Source organism: Phycodurus eques, chromosome 9, assembly GCF_024500275.1.
Source record: "Phycodurus eques isolate BA_2022a chromosome 9, UOR_Pequ_1.1, whole genome shotgun sequence".
Taxonomy (NCBI): Eukaryota; Metazoa; Chordata; class Actinopteri; order Syngnathiformes; family Syngnathidae; genus Phycodurus; species Phycodurus eques.
The window spans coordinates 6,534,976-6,559,490 of NC_084533.1; the positions used below are offsets into that span (position 1 = coordinate 6,534,976).

A 24,515-nucleotide genomic window follows, 5' to 3' on the forward strand; every position below is an offset into this window, starting at 1 on the left:
ATTATGTTCTGTGAGGGAACCGTAATTATTGCCCCATCATTTAATTGAATGGTGCAATTATTACTGAGGTGGTTAAAAATCTCGACCGTGTCCCTCGAGGAGTCCTGCGGCGGGTGCGCCGGGAGTATTGCCAAGCTGTAAGTGGAATTCGTTTCCACAGAAGGTTGGACTTGCCCTTTGTGACCGATTCCGTTCATAACCTGGCGGAATTTCTGGGCGCATCAAAGGCGTTGAGGCGGGTGCAGATGATGTAGTTCTGCTGCCTTCGTCGAGCCGCAATCTCCAACTCTCACTGGAACAGTTTGCCGAGTGTGAAGCCTTGAGAGGGATTCCGCTTCCAGGATCACCAGGCTGCAACTGATGCTGAATGGGCAAAATCTATCACATAATAGGGTGCTGTACAATGTTAGCGTCAAAGTCCATTAAGGAGATGATGAGATAATATACTATGCTGTTATGTTTTATGAAGAATGCACGCATCATGGTTAATATTAGTGAGAGGTTTTCAGAACGTAACAAATATTTTTTTTTTTTTTTACCAGAATAAAGCTGGAAGATAAAGAAAGACATGTTCATTTCACCAGCATCCTTCCATTAATTCAAAGAAAAACCAATTTACGAGAAAAAACTTTATTTTTTTTTTCTATTTACGGTAAAGTTATCATATTACAAGAACAGCATCTGCATTTTAAGAGATACAAGTTGTCATTTTACCAGAATGAACTGATTCATTTCGAGAAAAAGAACAAATGGTCAGTTCCCAGCTTCCGCTGTGGTTCAAAACCGGGACCAATTGCCTAAAAATCGAAACCAGTTTCAGAATGAACATCGCAGCTGCTGTTCGTCGAGGAGCTCTTATTGCGGTTCAGCTCGCGATGGACCAGAGATGTGAGACTTATAATTTGGACAAGGAATGTGCAGGTTTTTCTTCTTTTAAAAAGCTGAAGCCATAGCTGTGGGCCTTAAATAGACATGGCCGAAGGCTTTATGGCGCATAGGAGTCAGTCGGTGTAGGAATGTCTGCAAGCGGACAAAAAAAAAATCAGCTCTTAGCCGCCACACATGCACAGAGCCACCCTCTGACTTTAATAGAGGCTTCCCTTACACTCGAGTTTGGGGTTGGGCTTAAAGATCCCGCGAAGCACACAAACACTCAACATCACGGGTAATTAGGGCAAGAAAATTCATCCTTACTCAGCAATTGAGGGCTTTTACCCCATTGACAGGGACCTGCATACAGTATAGTGCAGTTGTTAAGCAATGGGAACTCAGGGCTCAGACACACACACAAAAAGTACAGGAATGCCTATCCAGGGTTGTGTAACTGTATCCTAGGCAAGTTGGTGACCTCCAGATTGTTTGGGAAGACCTATCTCCTCCTTTGTGCGCTTAAAGTTGCACATTTCTCTGTGGCACTTAAACGCAGCATAGCAATTCAGTGCCGGAATGCAATGAGGGAGGTCAGAGGTGGGGGGGGAGGGGGTGGGGGGACTGACGAGAAGAAACACAGCCCAGAGAAAGTGGCGGAGTGAGAAATGACACGGTATCATTACCAATGTAGACGCAGTTACATAACGAAATGATGTGTTCATTTCTCTGGCAGTTTGTGTTGCCTTGAAGAGTGTGCGTGATGGGAGGGACGAGAGGCAGAGGTGAGGAGGAGGGAAAACAGGCAGCCCCTGCCTTTGTGGATGTGAAACCCCAGAGTAGCCTCCAGCTCATATTACTCCAAATCTGAAGGTGGCGCATGACCACTTCAACTGTCACTGGAAAGCCAAATGAAGGCACTCTCTGATGGCCTTAAAGTTGAAAAATATTGATGTTGGTAATTATCCCGACGTGTCAAGGCTGTAGCATAACGAATACTACATCGATAACGTGCACCGGTGTAAAAAAAAAAAAAAAAAAAAGATTCCCAGACGGTTTGTGGCTTGGCTGTGTACTGTTTGTTCAATCTTCAGTTTGGCCACCGGTTACAAATTCTGCCCTCACGACCAGTCCTGAGTCTGCACCGGCTTCATGAGCACAAGTGGTATCGAAAATGGATGGATAGTTATCAGTTCTCCTCATGAAACGGAAGTACAAAGCGCAGCACCTACAATCAATCGAGTGGCCCGCAGTGTGTCAGCTTCTTTTGCAATGGCGGTAGCCGAGGGAGGCCCGGTCATAATACTTTTTTGAGAAAACACCTACTATGACCCTCTTTTGAAAAGGCGACACTTCTGTTTCATGTATGGACTCGCCGGTGGGTTCCTCCCACGCGAAGGAAAATAAAGAGTTGGGGTGTTGAAACATTTACAGTTATGAGTGGAATGCACAGCTCGGGGACGGTGTCCGCTTGTGTCGAAGAGCAACAGATGGGAGGTGTTCCCTCAGCCCGGGAAGCGAACTCTTGCAAAACCCCAAATCACTCGGCCATGAATCCAGACTTCCAAGTGTGGTTTAGAGGGCCGACAAGAGCTTAAGAGGGCCACAGAGGGCCGACATCGGTCGCGAACGTACTCACGCGTGTGTTCCATAACTGTGCCTCTCTGGAGATACTTCAACTGTCTCAATGCCGGCTTGTTTAAAATTGAATAAACGTTGGTGTAGTGGCGGAGGTTTCTCAGTAACTCCATTACTGTGCAATCGATGCGGTGGCAGAAGCGAGGCACAACTTGCAAAGGGAGGAGTGTGCGTGTGCGTGTGCGTGTGTGTGTGTGTGTGTGTGTGTGTGTGTCTGTCTGTGTGTCATCTCAAAGGGGAAAAAAAGTACAAGGCGCAACCAAAGTTCCTTATTACAAACTGCTTTGTGGCATGTGATATTTATCCATACACACAAAGGACATTGCTATGGAAACAACCCGACTAGTACCTGCCCCCCCTTGCTTATTATGTTGCTACAGCAACCATCCCAGAATAATCTTTTCACCCCCTCCCTGTTCTTCCCTCGTGTTTGTGAGTCATAACTGGCTGTTGAAACCACAATTCAGTGCGTCTCCTTTTTCCTCGCATTCTTTTCAGTGCCAGAGGAGCAACTTTGTGAATCATCTCTGTGCGTGTTTGTGTTGGGGGGGGGGGGGGGGGGGGGGGGGGGGATTTCCACTAAGTTTCATGGACAGATATACAACAATGATACGTTGCTATGGTGATGTGCGGGAGTGACATAACGGGTTGGATGGGCCGACCCAGGAGTTCTGACAACTAGTTATACTTGAGTTCTGCACGTTGGCATCAGTTACCACTGCTTTGGAACGAGTTATTACGTAGTCGTTCGTGATTTTAGTTCGTACTTAGTTTTGAGGTGACCCAGCTTGTTTGCGCTGTCTGCTGATTCACTGCGCTCCGGAGGGCAGAGTAGCACAAGATTACGTGCGTGGAAAATGTGTTATAATGCTACTAAGATTGTTGCGGGAGACAGATTGAATGAAGGATTTTCTGTTCTGGTGAATGGTCACATTTGTGAATGCCTTTGTTTTACTTTGATTTACCTATTTAACCAAAAAATTATATATTATTTTATATTATATATATATATTACAATTTAAAAAAAAAAAAAACTTTTGCAACACTGGGGACATCAGGAGGTCTCACATGACGTTTCTTATATCCCACAGACATGACATTGCGCCATTCGGTCCAAATTTGCACCATTGGGTTGTATGTTGATGTCCTTCTAAGCAGTGAGCGCTTTTGGCCAAAACTCTTTGCTTACCGCACCAACAATGTTACATTGTGTCTGATTGTCGTGGAAAAAAAAAGAGAGCTGTTGTTGTTGCCCTCAATTCAGTTTGCAGAGAGAATGAGCACTCTTTCAAGACTTAATTACATTTTCAACATGGCTCAAAAGCAGCAAACAGGACACGTTTCGCTGGAAGCAGAAAGTTTCAATGGGAGTGTTAAGCTTGTTTGTTCCTACTTTCCCTTTGCGTTGATTTCATAAACTAAAATCACAAATAACACAGAGGCATAATCTATTTGACTTTCACATGCAGACTGTTGGTCACCTGTCAAAATGACAAGTTCGATGTCACGTCACATTAAATACAAGCCTAACCAAATTGTGTTTTTTTTTATTATCAGACCAGCTCTGGCTGATGACCTGCCCATGGCGTACCCTGCCTCTCCTAGTCAGTCTCCAGTTCTCCCGTGACCCTAATGAGGTCAAGTGTTACAGAAAATGGATGAATGAATTATTAGACCACCGAACGCCCGTTTGTCGAGCATCATTCAGTGCTTTAATGCGGACTCAGTTTCAGTGAGCTCTCGACTTTTGACTACCTTGAACAGGAAAGACAAATTTCAAACAGGATTAATCCTTTTTATACATTCAAAGACTACAAAAAAAATGATAACATTCAGTTCACAATCGATAAGTAATAATGTGCTGAATTATTTTTTTCAGGTTTTTTTTTCTTGCTTAAAAATAAATAAATACATTCAAAATTTCACGGCTAGCATTAATTTGACCTTAACATATTTTCTGTTGAAGAGCTTCTACATATAACAGTATGTGGTGTATTTACCATTAGAGAAACGTAAAACATCATTTTAGTTACCAGTTCTGTCAATAGACGACAACAATGGCATAAATCTGAAAAGCAGTGGGTGGGCCTCGAATACATTTGTGAAGCACTGTCTGTACGATTTCTTTCTCTCTTTCTTCTGAATTTCACACTCCAGCAAGTTAGCCTAATGACTCATAAACAGGCTTTTTTCCCCCCCTCGTGCACCTCAGCTGTTCACTGCGATTTGGCAGCGTTGGTGACTTCAGTGTTTTGATGTGTTCAAATGAGCCGTTGTTCCCGATAAAAGGTTTATCGTCTGGTTCATCCCAAGTTAGACAGTTAGAACACTATACCGTGTTTGTGTCTAAATAATGTGCTATCGCAATAATGTGCTATGTCACATGTCTTTTCTACATACAGTATATGGTGCTTTATATTGGAACACAGTGTCAGTATAGGAGTAGCGTTGTTTTGTACACGTGTGGGGGTCATTTTATACTCCCAGTGCAATTCAATATGCAAAGACAAAAAAAAAAAAAAAAAAAAAAAACCTTCTGATTGATTATATTATGTTGATTATATATAGATCACAACTTGACAACAAATTGAAATGGCCAATGGTTCTATTGCGTTAATATTTGTGTGAAGATTGTTCACAAGGTCACAATCTGGAGTTCAATTTGAGTCCAAACATGAGCTGCATGTCAGCTGGCTCCCATGCCGGATTGAAGCAGTTTAACAACAGATATTAACCGAATTATCATCTTAACGTGCAGTCACAGCGTTCTGCAATGGAATGCTCGGACTTCTCTTTATCTTTATACTGTATGAATTTCGCTAGTGTGTTCGCAAACAGTCCTCCTCCCTGATCGGATCCTGATGTTCTCTCCTCTGCTGTCTGAGCTGTCCTGTTTTCATTGTAGCCATGAGCGTGAGTGACTCACAATGCGTCCTTGCCAAGTTATGCGCTCTGCTTCAGGATCACCGACACACCTAGGACCATGCAGGAAAAACACCCATTTGCACATATCCTAGTATTCAGCTAAAGTGACCTTCCCTGAAATACTGATAGGCAGCAGGGATTTGGTGGATTCAAACACATTCCCAATGTGAAAAATGTGAAGGAAATGTCCTCAGTTGCAATACACAAAATCCTCGATTGCACAATAGTTTGGATTTAGTTGATTATCTTGATCTGCTGATTGGATCCTCTAAATCCACTGTTGAATGATTTCAGTGGGTGGGGATCAATAAAGACTCGCTTGGATTTGACTCATCATTTTAAGCGCAAAACCTTGCGCAACTGAACACAAATAGTGTCACCCTCTGCAGCAAAGGTGCAACACAGACGGTGTTTACCCACGACTTGTTCTGTGAGCACGCAAATCTCAAAGGTCGCGAAGCGTCTCGTGGCACAAAAGAACGTGCACATGTCACAAAAGTTGTCCGTCTGGAAGCCACAATAGCGCTGAGCTGAAGCAGTTCTTCAAAGGGCCACACCCTGCGAGCAAAAAAAGTCAAACATGCACAGAGCTGAGCAAACAAGTGCAGTAACACAACACACCGAGAGAGGAGCATAACAACAAAGCATGTTTCTCGTGTGCAGCAAAACACATGGGGGAAAAAAATAAAAATCTGCATTCAGGGTAGTGGTTCCTCTCAAAAAAAAAAAAAGGAGGCACTGCAATTATTAAGGCCAGACGGTCAACCAGGACATCTCCAAGGAGATCCTGCAGCTTTTGCTTCATTCAGTGCGCAAAAAAAGAGGCTTTGAAAGCTTGGAGCAGGACAACTCGTGGCTACCTCCCATTGCCATGAGCATCCCACAGATCCTGGCCGAGAAGAACATTGCCGTGCTTTCCTACCCGACCTGTGATTTTGTTGTCGTCTTTCCCAAACTCGAGGGGGTCATCAAAGGGACCCGTTTTTAAGACGCGGAGGATGCGAAGGGACCCGGAACGTATCCTTGAAGGCGTGGCAGAGCAAGCTGGGAAAGTGTGTTAAGACTCCCGGGGGCCTACATCAAAGGGGAAAATTTGTTTGTCATTTCGATATTTGAAATATATCTTGTGACAGCAGTCAAGGAACTTTTCTGACACACCTCGTACACCCCAATGTTAACCCCAGAAATGGTATCCACTTTGAAAGTACGACAAAATAAAGTATTTTCATTGCGACAACAACAATAATAATAATAATGTATACCAGATAGTTGTATTTGCTATTTACTGAACATGTTGCTACAGAAACTTTGCTATTGGTGTTGCAGGCTTGTAAAATTGTCAATTGATGTGCTTTCTTGTACGATTTCTTACTTACTTCATGTTGGCCGATGCGCTCACTGGGTCATTCATATTGTAGAACCTCATTCTGGTCAAAGTCCTGCAAGCTTCGCAATGTTTATTTACAACACAGCTGCAGTCCAATGGGGTAAAGAAACCAGAAGTAGTGTGACTTATCTAAGCTCAGTCTGCAGCTTTTATCTCAGCACGCGCACCAATTCACACACAGTAGCTTCTGTCCTTCACACTGTCCTAGAATAACAACATTTGCGTTCTTGAGCTGGCCGATGGCGCAGCATAGTAACGTTAATGAAACGTCCGTGTGAGTGCAGTTGTGCCACTCCCTATTGTGTTGCGGCACAGACACAGTCACTTCCTTTGTCTAAATAAATGGCTGTGACTTATTGACTAGGGGTGTTTCAAGGACACTGAACATTTGATGTGCGGTGTACAAACTCACTTGTGAATTGCGAAGTGACAAACTTTTTATTTTTATTGATTTAAACCCCCCCCCCAACTCTTATTTGGCCATGATTCAAACGTGCATTTTAAACAATGCTTCCTCTTTGGTGCCTTGTGTGTCATTTCAAACCGAGTCACGCATTTACTTTTCTGTCCCATCTTTAGTTTTGTTGACACACAGACTGAAAAGTGAGGCACATTTTCGTTTTAAAGATGGGTTTGGGCATGCTCTATTGGCTTGTAATGGGTGTGACACGGGGGGGGGGGGGGGGGCTAATCCAAAAAGTCAGTATCTTGGCTTGATCGTTAGCAGTGGCGAGAAAAATAAAAGTCTTATGATGCCCTCTTTTTTCGCCATCTTGGAAACTTAAAATAGTAAAACATTTTCAAACATTTGCCTTGGAACTCATGACGAGTGAATTGAATTTAAATTCAACAAATTACAGCTGCTATTTTAAGGCCAGAGTCTTAAGTATGTTACAATCCGTGCAAGGAAGTCAAAGCTGCTTTATCTAAAAAGAATTAGTGTACGTCATATATGTCACATGTTTGGCGTTAACTGAAAACCGACAACAATCAGTTATTGCCGGCTAAAAGGAAGTATTGTAATGCGATCCATCCAGCCGTTTTCTGTACTGCTTGTCCCTTATCGCAGCAGTCCTCAACCTTTTTTTTTTTTTTTTTTTTTTGCCTCTGACTGGTTTTATATATAGACATGTTTTGACAGACCAGCATAGAAAAAAAAAGAACAACAAATGATTAAATATAGGCTACATTACGATCACCATTACGCTGAATGTAGTTGTACACGTAATTAGAGGGAGGAGGGGGGCTGCGCTTGTTTCTCTTTAAGAAGTCGCTCCCATCTTGGGGTAATCTTTTTTTTCTTTAAAAAAAAACAATACAAAATGACAAAGGCTTGTCTTTTTAATGCCGGGTGCTTGAGCCCCACACGCCGAAGCGGTTTTGAGGGCTTTATCGCCTCGTTTGCAAACCTGTCGCGACATATTATGCCAAGAGTCTTTTGGTTCACGTGAGTCAACTAGCAATAAACCCGTACGGTAAGTAGGACTGCCGATGTGCCAACTTCCATAATTCTTGCTAAAATCTGGACCAAATTTTCACATGTAATAAATTATTACATTGAGATATTTGAAGCATTTCTTATTACCAAAACACTTTTAACAGTGGCTTGAACTTCACTTCTGATTTTAAAACTAGTACTGTACTGTATATGTTATAATATGATTAGGCCATTCAACAATTATATGATTTCATTTTCATAACGGGCCGGCCCTCTGAGGGAAACCGTAGCTATAATGTGGCCCGTTACAAAAATGAGTGTGACATCCCTGTCTTAAATACAGCTTCTTTTTTTTCTTGGAAATTGGAAGCTATTCTTTTGTTTTGTTTCATTATTTGGTGGGTTCCGCATATCAAAATAGCTCTCCAAACATGTTTGTTTGTTTTTTGGTTATTTTTGTGGGCTTGTGGGCCTGTTTTTTTTTTTACTTTTTTTTTTTTTTTCCATATCACATGACCGAGATGAACGTGTTGACAGAGGCACCGGCGGATGCAACTCATTTTCAAAACTAAACTACTTTCAGACGCTGATGATCAGTAAAATACTTTTTGTTCAGTTTCTCTGTGCGGCCTGGTACCAGTCTGCAGCCCAGTGGTTGGAGACCCCTGCTCTATAGGGTCACGGGTGAGCAGGCTTTGGGCAAGAAAAAAATTGAAGGCTTTCTGAATACTTTCCGTACCCATTGGATAGACAACAGCCGTTCCCACTCACGTTCCCACCTATGGACAGTTTAGAGCCTTCGGTTTACCTAGCATACGTGCGTCACCCCTGTGCCGCTAGGCAGAGGGTGATAAGCTACTGGGCTAGTTCTAGAGTGGTAAGACTAGCAAAAGAAAGTACCGGAGCCGAGAAGCAGTTTGAACATGAAGCCGGCAGTTTACTTAGAACAACAAACAAGACAGAGGACAAGACGACAGTTAACATATAATTTTGGGCACGTCATTTGCATATGCGCCTTTTTTTTTTTTTTTTATATTACACCTTATTGTGGCGGCACGGTGTTCGACTGGTTAGAGCGTCTGCCTCACAGTTCTGAGGACCGGGTTTCAATCCCCGGCCCCGCCTGTGGGGAGTTTGCATGTTCTCCCCGTGCCTGCGTGGGTTTTCTCCGGGCACTCTGATTTCCTCCCACATCCCAAAAAACATGCATTAATTTGAGACTCTAAATTGCCCGTAGGTGTGTATGTGAGTACGAATGGTTGCTTGTTTCTATGTGCCTTGCGATTGGCTGGCGACCAGTTCAGGGTGTACCCCGCCCGAAGATAGCTGGGATAGGCTCCAGCGCCCCCGTAACCCTAAAGGGGATAAGCGGAACGGAAGATGAATGAATGATTATTGAAGATCTGTGTGAAGACTGGAGCGAGCTGGTCCGCGCAGACTTTGAGGGAGGATGGGGACACAAGGTCTGGGCCTGCCGCTTTGTTGATCTTTTGTTGTTTGAATATGCGACTCATATCCTGTTCGTGGATGATCAACGCAGAAATCAGAGGTGTGATTGTGGTCATTGGTGCGGCTGGGTGGGCGTGGGGTGTGAAAGTGTCCTTTTCGAATCTGCAGTAGAAGGTGTTCAAGTCATCGGACAGTCGTTTATTATTCTCACCTTGGGGGTTGTCTTGTTATATATCACAACAATATAAAAATTCAATTCAAAGACAATAAGAATTACAACGCAATCATCGAACAATGCTTTAAAATGTTCTTCCCTTGACAAAAATCTCAAGCGTTCACAAGCAATGTGTGTTGAGTTGCACACGCAGCGCTTTCAAAGTTCCATAAAGCCAAATAGACGAAAATTCCAAATCCTAGCGCGACCTTGGTGCAGCAACAAGTTTACAGTTACAATTAGTCCTGGTAGCGGTCCTAGGAATCGCAAATCCATTGGTAGCTCGCCACTCGGAATCACTGAGATTCGTGTCTGAATCCCTGGCAAAAACTCTTCTAGTTAACGTTTTTAGTCCTTTAACGTTCACAGCCTCCCTCCGGTAAGGCTCTTCGACAAAAACTCGTAAGAGTCAGACGTTGCAATATTGTCCGTACGTTCGCAAGCTAGTCAGCTCCGGTGTAGCGGAGACGCCGGTGGTGGGAGAGGCACTTTGGAAAAACTTTATCGACAGCAACGGTTTACAATATTACTTTTCAAAATAAAAATGTTCAACTCCAGAAATATTTTCAATGGATATTCACATATTTCTCACAACGTAATTTTGAGCTTTCCTTTGTTTCTTAATATTGAATTGACTTATTTATTGATTGATTCATCAACTGTTCATATACTGCTCAGTTTGACCTTTACAATACTAGGGTTACACATGCTTTTGGAATGTGGGAGGAAGCCAAAGTACCAGACAAACCCCGCCACAAGAATGGGGAGAACATGCAAACTCCACAGAGGAAGGCCCAAGCGAAGATTTGAACCCTGAACCTCAAAACTGTGAGGCAGTCCTGTGCGTGACATGAGATAGTGGACGAAAAAAGTTAAGCTGTAGTTTTCAATCGTTGAAGGGAATATACTTTTTCCACTAATTTTTTCTCTACAATTATCTTTATACAAATGGTATCAAGATACCGCCTCGTAGTTGACAAAGGTAAAGTTATTTTATCATCCACTTAGTGTTGACTTTTGCTCTCTTTTTTTGTTGTTGTAAGGCACCACGTTCCCCCCCTGTGGTGTGTCTTCAAAGGCCTCCGTGTGAAGCAGCGGCTTGTCCCATGGCTGCAAAGGACCACTCCCTCGCGCTGGTTCCCTCCCCTCCGCAAACCAGGAGCCCAACCCAGCACCCTATCCGAGCACTCTGCTCAGCCCAGAGGAGCAGCAACACAGGGGGAAAAAAAAGAAGTTAAAATCAACTCAGCAGACAGAGGAGGGAGGGAAAGAGAGAGAGAGAGGGGGAAGAAAACGCCCTGGAAACTTTGCTTGATCGAAAAGTTGGAGAAGTGATAGAATCTCGTCAGACAAAGTTGAGAAGCGCTCTTCTTGGGCTGGGGAGAAGGGGAAGGTCGACGCAACGTTTTCAAGGATGCTCAAGCTTGTATGAGGCTTCTCGGGCGCAGCACGTTGCGCACAGGTATGGATCAATGTTTTTCTTCCTTTTTTTTTTCTTCTCCTGAAGGAGTTTTCTACTTTTTGCGTAAATGTCCTTACTGTCATCTGATCTTTGCCTCATCATAGAGAAAAAGAATGTGATAGTTAAAGTGACAAACGTGGCAGTCCAGCATTCCTATCATACAGTACTTCATATGGCATTTGAATTGAGTGTGTGTATCAGTGGTTCATTTTTCTTAGTGTTTTTTTTTCTGGGGGGAATCTTAAAAGGTATTGATAATTCCTTTTTTTGTTTGTTTTGTTTTGTTTTGTTTTGAAGTTAAAATGGAGTAGGATCCAAAAGTGGGTGTGTACCTGCAGGCTCCACATGAATGCAGAGGACTGGAATTGCGCACTTCACTTTTCCTTTAACTGCGCAACACTGTGTGAGTCAAAGGTTTTTAAATGCATAAAAGCTGAACTGACGGTGGTATTTGCATTGGGATTTCCTTTCCCAAACACTCAGATACATTGTAATTCTGTCCAAACGCAACATGTGGCTGCGTGGTTTTCAAGCGGCACTGGAGTATTCCCCACCCTTGACGACGGTTGAATAGAGCAATTGCTGTCAAGATAAGAGTCAAATTGGCTGCGTTGATTTGATCGCCCGGTGTTTTTCCCGCTGTCTGTCATTCACCCTTTGCAAAGGGTTTCCAAAGCGAAGGTTCGCAAGGGACATGGATGTTTAAAAAGTAAAGTTGCGCAGCCATGCGCGTCTGTAGCCTTCCAACCAGCCAGGGTGTGGATTGCTCTCCTTCGCCTCCTTCCACCCCCTCCTTTTTCTCTCTCCCTGTGTTCTTCTCCTCACAGAGGCACACCCTTCCTACAGCCAAAATCTCCGTGCTTGAAAGCTTGACGCACAAAGTCATTTATGACAAATCCACCACAAATACCCCAAAAAAGTATCACCAATCGTGGCTCCGAAAAGAAAATATAAGCTTGATTTCGATTTCAATTGGTTTTATGTCTAATTGTGCATTTGAGGCCGTATTTGGGTTCCCAAGTCAATATGAATAAGAATTTTTAAAAAACCCGTGAAATTCAGTTTTATCGCTCTCATCTTTATATGATTTTCAAAATTTTTTATTTTTATGAGCTTTGATGCGGTTTGCAGGATTTTCAAGAACGGATTGATTGTCGTAGAGGAGAAAGTTTGAACAAAACTGCTTTTTTCGTCAACCTCATAGCTAAATTCTAAAAGGGTTTTGTTCTGCCAGATTTGTACAGTTTCCTCATGTGTCTCCTACCTTTGGCGTAGGGCAGGAGAGATGAGGGGAGAAGGAAACGGGAGTACGAAGGAGGCAGTCTGTTTGGGGGGGGATGGGCGGAGCAGGGGTGCGGAGGGGCGTACTGGAATGCGGTGGTTTGGAAAGACAAGCTAATTGAAACCAGGTTTGAGGCATAAAGGGGGAGCTAAGACTACACGTTTGTGACTAAGATGCTTTGACTGTGTCTCGAAGTTTGGTATAAGACTGAGTTTCTAACAACTTTCCAGCTGTGGTTCTAAATAGAATCGTCATCATCTGGATTAAATTTACGCAAAGCGAGTAAAAGAGGAAAAAAAAACAAAAACAATAACCGCTGCAAGAAATGATTCATCTTTAAGAAGTCACTCAACTTTTGTTGAATTTTAGCAAAGAGTAAAACGTCCACGTGTGCAGTCGCCTGGCCGCGTGTGCAGCCCTCTCCGGCCACACCCAAAAACCATTTAAGTGCGCTGTTGCTCTCCACGTTGTGCGCTGCGAGGTTGTAAATGTCTGGCGTTGCTCAGATTTCTCCCGTCAAGGTGATTGTTCGTGACACAGGCAGCTCACAGACCCAAATGGTTCTGGGAGGGGCGCGAGGGTCTTACTGTACATAGTGTACTTTGGCAATAGTTCTGTCGGAATCTCATAATTCGTGTTTTACTTGGTGATAATGTGGTGCAAATAATATGTTGCTGTAAGTGTCAACAATGAATATGAACGCAACATAGATTGGAGGTGAGGAAACGCTCAGAACTGCTCGTGAAAGACTCCCCAGTCAACACGGCCTCGTTTCGGCTCGGGGCAAATACCGTTGGTTTAAATACTCCTGTCGCGTAGCAATGAATTGACACAGAGGCCACATTATGGAGTCATGTGAAGTCGTTGAAGGCATTTTCATAGAAAAGCGCACTCATTTGCATCACTTCTTGCCATTTTGAGCCTGTCAGTTATTTTGGTCCCTTTGCCAACCATGTAACAAAGTGGAATTGGATCATAGGCTAGAATGGAACCGAGTAGAGCGCAGATCTCCGCCGAGACGCAACAATCGGATTTACACCCCTTTATCATACCAAGCCTCTACATAGAGCGAGCCCAGAAAATGACAGTAATAATGATTCCTTGTTCTAGGAGGAATAAAGAAAATGTAACATCTTGCATCGATAAAAGTGAAAGTCACTGTCATGTAATGGATCACCCTTGGCCCAAGCCCACGTTTACACAAAGTTTTGGAGTTCTTGCTCACGAACAACATCAATATCCTCCTTAAGGCAAAAGTAACCGGCCAGAAGAGCAAGACATGCTTGATATTTGTTTTGCAGCACCACCTGCTCTGTATTGTCTTTGCATGGCAGTACTGCCCAAAAGGAGCGGAGAGAGCCGAGCGGAACGGAAAGAAAGTGGTCTCTAGCGCACTTCCTCTTCCTTTTCCTCTGTTGGGTCTGTTGGATTGTTGATAGGAGGGTGGACCAGCGTAGAGAGGCAACCGCAATGTGCTTGGATGGAAATAGTAGCTACATTTCTTTTAAGTTTAGCCACTATCGGTATGGGATATTTACATTGTACATTTTTCTTTTTTTTTTTTTTTTCGTGTTTTGTACTGCATGCTTGAAATAAACTTCAATCAATCGATCAAGGTGACAGCAACTGCACCGTATCGTTCTTTCTTTGCTTTTTAAAAAACATTTTTTTTTTTTTAAAGAAAGCTGCACTTGACATCCATTCAGAGGGCCCCGTTGAACTCTCACCCTAGATTTGACGAGAAGAAACACTCGCACAGAGGGAGGACATAAAACAAGTTTGCAGATACAAAAGTGTTCTGCGTGAGAGGAGCTCACACATTCTCCAGCTGCATATAAACATGTAACCATAATGTGTGAACGGTTTTAAAAGGCCTTGGAGACAATCCACCCTGCAGCCACTCCCATCTCGTCCATCCAGTGCTTGTATTTGGAATGTCTCGTCCTGTCCGCAGTGAGTGTTAACTGCCGTGCTGTTGAGACCAAGTCGGAGTTGTGATAATACAGTTACCATAAAACTAAAGTGATTTACATACAAAGCCTTATAAGCCAAATCGTCTCGCATGATAACTTCAAAGGCCCAGAATGCTCTTTTTAAGCTATCCTAGTTGTTCTTTTCCGCCTGGCATTTGAGACGGCGTGATTTGTCATGAATATTTGATATGTGGGTAAGCTTTGGTCTTCGGCGATTACACAGCGCATAGTGGCTTGGGGCGGTCAAGCGCTCATAGCGACATAGCGTTTCGATTCTTCGATGTCCTACTATCCTCGTGAAGCACAATTCACCAAGCGTTGGGATTGTTGGCCCACTAAATAAGGAACGTAAGCTGAAAGGGGGATATTTTGATATTTTGAGGATTAGGCTCGTCCTCCACTCACCTCAACTTGAACATTACGTTCATCGCTCGCGCACATTTTTTTTTTGCGAAAATGGCCACAAGCTCCGCTATTTTACTCTGTGACATCCGAAATGATGAATCTAGTTCAGTAAAGTTGTAAAACGGAACGTGTGTACAGTATCGACTGTATTCGTATGGCTTGGCAGCGACTGAGACCCGCTCACTGAAAAACCCGCAAATGCCCTGTTGCCGCTCAGCTGAGTTGAGCGGGTGGGTGCCAAACACGAGGAGGGCATATACTTGAATAATTATTAACTTTCTACACCACAAAGACACGGAAATCTGATCCGATCAATTGCAAGCCTTATGCCATTGACTGTATTGACTTCTGCATTCAATCGGCAAATCGCATAGATGTCCAAATTCAACCAGGTCATTGTGGCCTCTGTTATGTATAAAATGGTGTGAAAAATGGATTTTGATGGAAGACCACCTTTTAAGAGGAGAGGCACGCTGCAGGGTGTGTTACCGTGTATTTACTTTTGCCCCTGTTGGTTTCTATGTTGCCAATCTTATACAAAAGCTACTTTAAGGATTTTCACTAAGCCAATGGGGGGGAAAAAGCTGATCCCAGATTTTTTGGGGAACTTTTATCAAAACAGCAAACATTACTGCTCACCACATGACACACAGCTGTTAGGCCCGTATTTTTCCCACATAATCAGAAATACTGCCCTGCGATTGGCTGGTGACCAGTTCAGGGCGTACCCCGCCTCTCGCCCAGAGTCAGCTGGGATAGGCTCCAGCACGCCTAGTGAGGATAAGCGGTATGTAAAATGAATGAACGAATAATCTGAAATACAATTCACTTCAATGTTTCTTTTCTCTGAGGTTCCCCAGGTCTAGTTTGTCAGGCTGTCTGCATCGAAGGAAGTTTAATATCGATAGATACATTCTGAAACTGCTTGCAATTCTGCCCTCGTCTTCACCTTTCTGCTCTGCAGCTCCATGAATGGACGTGCACTTGTTCTGGTTCCGATGGCAGCTGTGATGGACAGAAACAAATCCTGATTTAATTACCAAGTGTGTAATCCATAGCAGATGGATCATGTGCAGGTGCCTCACAGAGTATCTGTTTTTTGTTGTGGTGCCGTTTCTCTCATTGTATTGTAAACTGACTTTAAAAGGAAAATGTGCCTAGTTTGATTTGGAGTTTCGTTCACGATTTCTTTTGACTTACTGTAATTATTGTAAGAAAGAAAAAAAAAAACCCAGTTTTGTGCGTTTCGTCACGTTTTCTTATATCCTGATATGTATAGATTGACAGGTTGGAATCCATCCGATAAAAGCAACGATTCTTGACAAAGCCTTAGTGTTTTGGAGGAAACACTCCATCCATCCATTTTCAACACCGCTTTTCCTGGTTAGGGTCGCAGGGCGCTGGAGCCCATCCCAGCTGACTTCGGGCGAAAGGCGGACTACGCCCTGAACTGGTTGCCAGTCAGTCGCAGGGCACATATAGACACGGACAACCATTCGCACTCACATGCACTTTTGTTTCTTCCAATTTCTAACTTCTCCCAAACTTACAAGAGTTTTAATAAGCAGCGGGCGAGCTGGCCTCAGCGGGCAGGCTTTGTTCTCATTCAGGACTTGTGGTTTGGTTTAGGGCTGCAGTCCTGAATGTTGACTGTGGAGCACAGAAGAGAGTCACTTATCTTGACTTGCATTCCTTTTATATGCGTCACTCATGCATACCCTATCTGCACGTATGAAGGGATTGGGAACTGAGGCCTTCTACCATTGGCTGCACAGTGTGAGAACAGGGAGTCCATTCTGTTAGACAATAATTTGCAACGTCCTTTCTTCCTCCCTTTCTTTGTGGCCTTTATATTCGCTCTTTGCCAAACCCTATAAAGTGGCTTCCTCAGTTAGACTTGAGCTGTAACCACGGTCACACCGCTGCTGTTTTGTGTTCATCAAAATGATTACATTTGGCGATCAAATTGATGTGGACTGACTTGAATCCCTGATCTACCAGTGAGCTACCAGGGTTGGACGTTTAAGCCAAGTGTACAACACACATTTTGTTGCATGAGCCGGTGCTTGAAAGTGTGTGCTAGATAGAAAGTCTGAATGTGTGTGGTGTTCTTGTTTATTTAAGCATAACCTGCACACTAGGGGTGTGGTGGACTCTCTGTAGGAAGTGGGAGGGGGCACTCATGTAGGGCACGGGGTGGGCGGCACAGAATGAAGCCCGAGTGAAGCAGAAAGAGAACATTTCTGTGGAGTTAGTCAGTGCGGGGAGAGGCTGGGCTCGCTTCCAGTTGGCCCGGCAGCTCTATCAAGGAATGTGAGCGACTGGAGGCCTGGGTGGGGCCACGCACTGAGCTTCTCCTTCTGCAAGTATAGCAGAGGTGAAGCAATGTGGACTTGTGGGGGCAGTGTTGTCCTTCTGCACATACGTTTTTATTCGTTGACCCACTGATGCTACGCACTCGTTGGGCGTGAGGTCTCCTTGTAGGTTTTAAGGGTGTGACAGAAGCCGTCTTGTTGACATACTTTGAAGTCAACGCGAGCAAATCACCAGCAGCACCCTTAAGCGAGTCATAACCACACGCAACTCACACACCTGTCTAATTTTCTTTCTGTGTATATGAAGTGAATACACCTGTGACTTTGTTTGAATGTTTTCGTCCAATTGCTGCTTGAGTAGCGTAGCATCCTGATGATTATGACGGTGCAACAAGAGTGCGAGATGCAAAGTGTGCACAGCTGCTGTACCGCAGGTCTCCTTACGCAAACAAAAGGACAAACGCTCTTGGGTGGCATTCATCTCAGCGACGTCCTTTTCTCGTTTAGTGGAGAGTCCATTCAAAAATCCAGAACAGACAAATTAGGCAAAGTAAAGGCTTTGGAAAGAAAATAATAACGCCAATGTTTCTCTCGAAGTTAACTGAATGGAGATTATGAACGGGACGGATCGGGAAGGGAGCGGTTAAGGATGGCGATGCGCAGCCTCTTGCAAAAGAATTAAACCGAGGGGCATGCTCCCACTGGTAGATGCCTGCCTTTACACACATGGAGTCTGGTTCTGTTTGTGCTTTGCTCTAACAAAGAGAAGGCTTTGTTTCCAAATGTGCCAGTGGGCTGAAGCAACAATCTGCGCTCGTCATGGAAGAACTTGGACAAGTTGCAGCGCGAAAAACATCTTAATATTGCAAGAAAAGTGAGATTTGAAAAATGCTCCTAAGAATTGGGCAGCGTGAATATTTATAAATGATAAAACTTTGCCTGATTTTTGTTTATTTTGAATGAAACAAATCATATATTAACAATATGATAGAAAGTTGGTTGTACGCCATGGGAAGTTAAGCTTTCATGGACTGGTCAAACAAATGGCTGACTGAAAGGCATCGTTAGTTTTAAACACTTAGCTTTGAGACACTTGGTTGTTTATTGCAATGTGGTCATATTAGGTGAAATAAATAAATCCTCATCCTGTTTGCTTTTCTGTCAACAGAAGTCAAGAAAACAAGAACCAACGCATCAGACAGAAGCCCTTGGCCTTGTTTGAGCTGTCCAAGGTAATTGTCCTTGATATGATGTCCAAAAAAAAAACAAAAATCCTTTATATACAGCTGGTACTGGTCAGAGAAGGAAAACTAAACTTCTGATCCCACCCTCCCACTCCTTCACGCAAGGCCATCTTGTCAGTGTGACCTCATAACAGCCCTCCATTATGCAGACAAGAGAGCAAAAAGTCTTTTGGAATGTTTGTTTGCAAAAGCCTCCTTTGATTCGAGATCAGGCCTCCGCCGCTCGAACTCGAACGGAAACCTGATACTTTTGCACCCCGTTTCCTCCTCTTTGCTCTCCGTTGTTCCTCCCCCAGCCACCACCTGTTGGGCTCCTCGAACCCCCGAGTTCATAACAGGCCGCCAGGCTCACCCGTTTTCAGTCAGCAGCGTCTGATGATTTATTCCTTTGGAGCGGAAAAATAAAAAGGCGAGGAGAAACCACTCTGTGGCGACACATCCATATGTTCTTCGGTCACAGTCTAGTTAATAGAGGCTTTTGGCTGACTCACTGTCTTGCTCTGGCCTCCTCTAAACTCATTCCAAACCACAGCTTATATGATGGATGGAGCGTCTCGTCTTCTCTATACTTTCCCGCTCACCCCTTTAATGAGTTTCATAGGAAACCAGTTTGTCCGTCCTTAAAAAGTTTCATAAACGCATAACACAAAGGATGGCAAAACTGACAAACAGAAAATGAATGTCATGGTGTGGAGCTGTGTGCCTGTCCTATGATGAACAGACGCTTTCTTATTGAGGAACAGCCTGAATAGAATTATGTGAGCCTTTCAGATTATTGTTGTTCTATTAAAGTGGATATAAAAAGTCTACACACCCCAGTTCAAAGGACAGGTGTTTGCGATATGAAAAATGAAACCAAGATAAATTGTTTCAAAACGTTTTCCACTTTTAATGTGCTCTGTACAACTCAAACGTTTTTCGGGTCTTTTCAAGAGGGCGAAGTAAAAATAAACAGCAGAAATAATGTGTTTGCAAATATGTGCACACCCTTTCATAACTGGGATGTGGCTGCGCTCAGAATTAACCAATCACATTCAAACTCTTCTTAAATGGAAGTCAGAATACAGTCACCATCATTTAAAGTGCTTCTGATTTACCCTAAATACATTTCAGCTGTTCTAGTAGGCTTATCCTGGCACATTTTATTAAGCCTGAAGGTTTTGTGCTAACAATAAGTATTTGGACCTGTTCATAATTCCCTCCACTTTGACTGAGACCCCAGTTCCAGCTGAAAAAAAAAAGAAAACAGCGCCAAAACATGATGCTGCCACTACTGTAGGTATAGCGTTCTTTTGGGGACGAGTGTGTGTTTGTGTCAAAACTTCGGAATAATGGCTAAATATTTCAACATTGGTTGGTGGCCCATAAAGTCTGACACATTTTGGAAAATATTTTATGGTCCGATGAAACTAAGGCTGAACTTTTTGGCCAAAATTAGATAGATAGAAAAGCAAGCAAGCAATAAATAAACAAACAAGCAAGCAATAAAAAAAACTAACAAACAAACAAATAAATAAATAAATAAAGTTAGGAAACAACTACTAGAACATATGAAATTTATTTGGGGTTAATCAGAGGCACTTTAAATACTAGCAGGTGTGTGCTGACTTCCATTTAACATGAGTTTGAATGGTTAAATCATACCCCAGTTATAAGAGGGTGTGCACAGTTGTGCAACCACATCAATTCAGTTGTTTATTTGCTACCTCCGTTCTAAAAAAGATTATTAAAAAATAAATGCATTTATTGTGGCCTCATTTTTTTTATATGACAAAAACCTAGCGATTGAACAGGGGCATGTAGATTTTTTTTTTTTAAATCCACTCTATATAGCTAGAAAATGTTTTGAGAGCACATACAGTATTCTAAACTGAATAAAGAGAGGGCCGTTGTGATACTTGAGATGGAAATTTTAAAGGGATCGAAGGACTTGGACTACTACCCTTGCACGCCACGTCTCACCCCCCCTCGGAGCTGACTCTTGCGATGACCATGTGTTATATTTGCATGACTGTTCTCTTGCTTTCTTCCATTCCCTCTGCAGTTTGCTCATGAGGTGACACTCCTCCAGCAATTCCTCAGCTATCTGGCCCTCTTTTTACCCCCCCCCCCCACGGTTTCCTGCCCTTTCCTTTCTCAGTAAAGTTTGTTTCCTCCCAGCTCAACAGTCCACAGCCCCTCCGCTCCTCCCTCGCTAGAAATATAGCAGAGGTGTGACAACAACACAGCGCAAATATTTTACACATGGGGAAGAAGAAGTACAATGAAATTTGCGTGTAAACACGCAAGTATTAATAACTACCCTCACACACCACAACACTAGGCACCCATGCACAATTTAATGAGACACAAGGTAAAAGCTAGAAGAAAAATCTTATTCAAATCCATCCATCCATTCTCTGTACTGCTTATCAGCGCTTGGGTTGCGGGTGTGCTGGAGCCCAATAACTAATAATGCTTTTTTACTGACGCACACATTGAAAATGTGTTTATTTTGTGATTGTAGTTTGCAACGCATCTCACTTCATAACATACCTACTATTTTGGTCTATTTTGTTCTTGTTTTTTTTTCCTACAGCAAAATGAAATACAGGCGGCACGGTGGCCGACTGGTTAGAGCGTCAGCCTCACAGTTCTGAGGTGCGGGGTTCAATCCCCGTCCCCGCCTGTGTGGAGCTTGCATGTTCTCCCCGTGCCTGCGTGGGTTTTCTCCGGGCAGTCCGGTTTCCTTCCACATCCCAAAAACATGCATGAATTGGAGACTCTAAATTGCCCGTAGGCATGACTGTGAGTGCGAATGGTTGTTTGTTCCTATGTGCCCTGCGATTGGCTGGCAAATCAGTTCAGGGTGTACCCCGCCTCCTGCCCGATGACAGCTGGGATAGGCTCCAGCACGCCCGCGACCCTGGTGAGGAGAAGCGGCTCAGAAAATGGATGGATGAAAATGAAATACATTGGAAATGAGATGAGCTGTGGGGTTGTTTTAACTCGTTAGTAGTCTGTGTACCCCTGTCCGGCAAATGATGCCTTGATGGTGCAATGTCAGGAATGCAGAAGCAAAACATCACAAGGTCATGCCACACATTTGTCGGCTATTTCTTTCTTTCTTTTTTTTTTTTTTTTTGCTTAAGTGTGTAATGAGGGCCAACAGTGAGGATGTGGAGGTGTAACATTAGCAACATCTGATGGCGAATTCTCAGCTGTAATGCCTGACCCTCAGTCAAGTCAACATGACACAATAAGGGAGCAAAACTGAAGATGGAGGGAGGATCGGGTTGCAGATGCTTAGGAGCATCGTCGGCATAATCTTCCATACTATCCCTTTACCCTCCGATTGCTGGCACACTGAGCCTATATTCAGACCTGAGAGCCTGTGACATTTCTATTTTGGGGAGCAGGATTAATATTGTCTCAAAGCATTGCATGCATTTTCCATATCCCCTAAGTCACATGGGACCAATCTTAAAATGGACGTGTTTATTAGCGTATTGCATGTTACGTGCACATGGGCAATGTCCTGTATGCTAGCCATGCTGGTATGCGACCTCTTGGTAATTGATCTTAAATTTAACAAAATTCTCCAAATTCTCCAATGTAAAAGTGATAATTTTGATATAAAACATTACTTTAATCACTAGTCTTGTCTGTGTTTAATTTTGATTCATATTAGCAGGATGGCAAGGGCAGATGCCTGCTAAATTGTTTCTTTATTTTTGCCCCAGGTTCTCCTTGTTCTTTGCTGCTTGGTATCGCATTAAGAGTGTGACATTAGCTCATTAAGTAAGGAATATGTAACATTAGTGCGATACTGTTTATAGTTATTTTGAGAAGTCATAAATAGCGAACTGGATAGTGTTTAATATTGACTTTGTTTTTAATGCTTTTTTTTTTAGTGTCTCTTTATCCATTATGTAATTAGTGTTTACTGTGCTGATATTGGGAGGGAGGCCCTCTTAGGTCAAACCTTTGTGATCTTTGATCACTGGATGGAGGGTCAATTACATAAAGTGTCTTCTATTATCAATAGATATCAAATATTGTTTGATATGCTAATAATCTACATCCCCTGACCATCGGATTGGAAATTATTTTTAACTCATAAAATAGAAAACATGTTTGACCTTGTTCCATAGTTCTTGTTTTTTTTAAATGAAATTTTTTTTAAGGCTCTTAAAAATCACACACTGTCCACCAAATGTTGAAATTGTTCTGATGATATGTCGAAAAGTTGTTGAGGCTTCCTGAGGAGCTCCACACAGTAATGTCACATGCAACTCTGCTGTTAATTTGTCAGTTTACCACATGAGACTCCAAAAGGGGTTGGGGTCAGCCTTCACTTAAATTTAGGCGAATGACCTGTTGAAATAGGAACAATCTGTAAACACATTCTCAGGCTGTTTATTATTGGCTCTAAACTAGCATTATAAAAAAATATTCAGCCACGTTGTAACGAGCGTATTGGCCATTTATGGTCCTACTCCACAACCCTTGTTCATGCAGAATGCAGCCTCTCTTATAGCCTAATGTTATATAGAACATCCATATCCATATTTTAATGTCCAATGTTATGTTTCTTGGCTTTTCAGACATGCTAACTTCATTCAACCTTTGCTGTGGTTTTGGCATCTTACGCAGACTCTTTGAGTCTAAGGTGACACATCCCATATAGACCTATAAGAGGGATACTATATTCTGCACACATCTGAACGTTTATGAGCTTCGATCAACTTGTTCACTCATTATTATGGTTTGATTACAGGTATGTAGTATAATAATTTTAGTACTATTTTCAGTAACACAATGCAAATGACCACACCCAACAGGTAATGAAATAGTTTTTTGCGAGGCCCTGTACACTTTGTGTATTAGAATGCCTCTAGGGTGCGGTGGTGGCATATCATACAATGAATACAGTATGTAGTTGCATTCATATTTTGAAGATGACAAAAGGGCAGAGATAGTAGCACTTGGCAGTATGCATACGTCATTTTGGAAGAAGTGTCTTCTTCTGCTGGTTCCCGCGATACAGGGAGTGATCTGACCACTCTGATTGGACTCGACACCTACATTAGATAGAGCAAGTATTATCTGAAAGGACTTTACCACCACCTAGTGTGAATCATTGAGACCTACACGTCATATTGGGCATCCTCTTGAATGAACTGAGACGTGATAGTGAAAAACCTCTGGAATGGAATAAAATGCTTTTTGTTTCTGTGCATTTGCAATCTTTAATATATATATATATATGTTTTCCTTATCCAGAAACACCAGGGGGTGACCTTCTTTCCCACCAGGACTTGAACGCACAAGAAACAAAACAAGGTATTTTTGATCGTTTTTGCACAATGTAAAAACACATTCAAACTTGCCAGCTCATATCTCTTATTTGTGTGTCCATATTTACAGATGGCTGAAGAAGAGGAAACAAGGGAAGTGCTCTTTCCAGACTGGGAGGGTCCAGATAAAACTGGCCTAACTATTGAACAGACACGTGAAGGAGAGATCTTTGTAAAAGAAGTGAAAGGAGAGTCACCAGCAGCACGATCTGGGAAAGTATATGAAGGTCATTTTCCTTTTATTCTGTTTTTAAAATCTATTCTTCTTCTTTTCTTTTTTTTAAACAATACAACTCTACAAAACCCGCTTTGCAATGAACATTCTTACCAAAACTCATGCAACTTTATTTAATAGGTGACCAGATTGTGGGTGCAACAATCTATTTTGACAACATGAGTTCAGAAGAAACAGCTGAGCTGCTGAAGACACTTAACCGTCACAAGGTTGGATTGAAACTACAAAATAAAGATAAATCACCGTGCTGCTCTCCCCTGAGCACGCCGTGCCGTTCCCCAATGGGTACCTTGACATGGGAGGGGAAATTGGGAAGCTCCAGTCCAGACATCATTCTCGTAA

At 42.9% G+C, this 24,515-nt stretch overlaps 1 protein-coding gene across 1 annotated transcript in view; it reads left to right on the plus strand.

Moving 5' to 3' along the window:
• The first annotated feature begins 11,090 nt into the window (after window positions 1-11,090).
• Window positions 11,091-24,515, plus strand: part of ahnak (AHNAK nucleoprotein) — a 35,220-nt gene continuing 21,795 nt past the window's right edge. Inside the window, 5 exon segments of the mRNA XM_061685421.1 lie at window positions 11,091-11,380; window positions 18,524-18,587; window positions 23,865-23,924; window positions 24,009-24,165; window positions 24,294-24,511. Of these exon segments, the coding sequence (XP_061541405.1) occupies window positions 24,009-24,165; window positions 24,294-24,511 (375 nt within the window). The 5' untranslated portion in view covers window positions 11,091-11,380; window positions 18,524-18,587; window positions 23,865-23,924.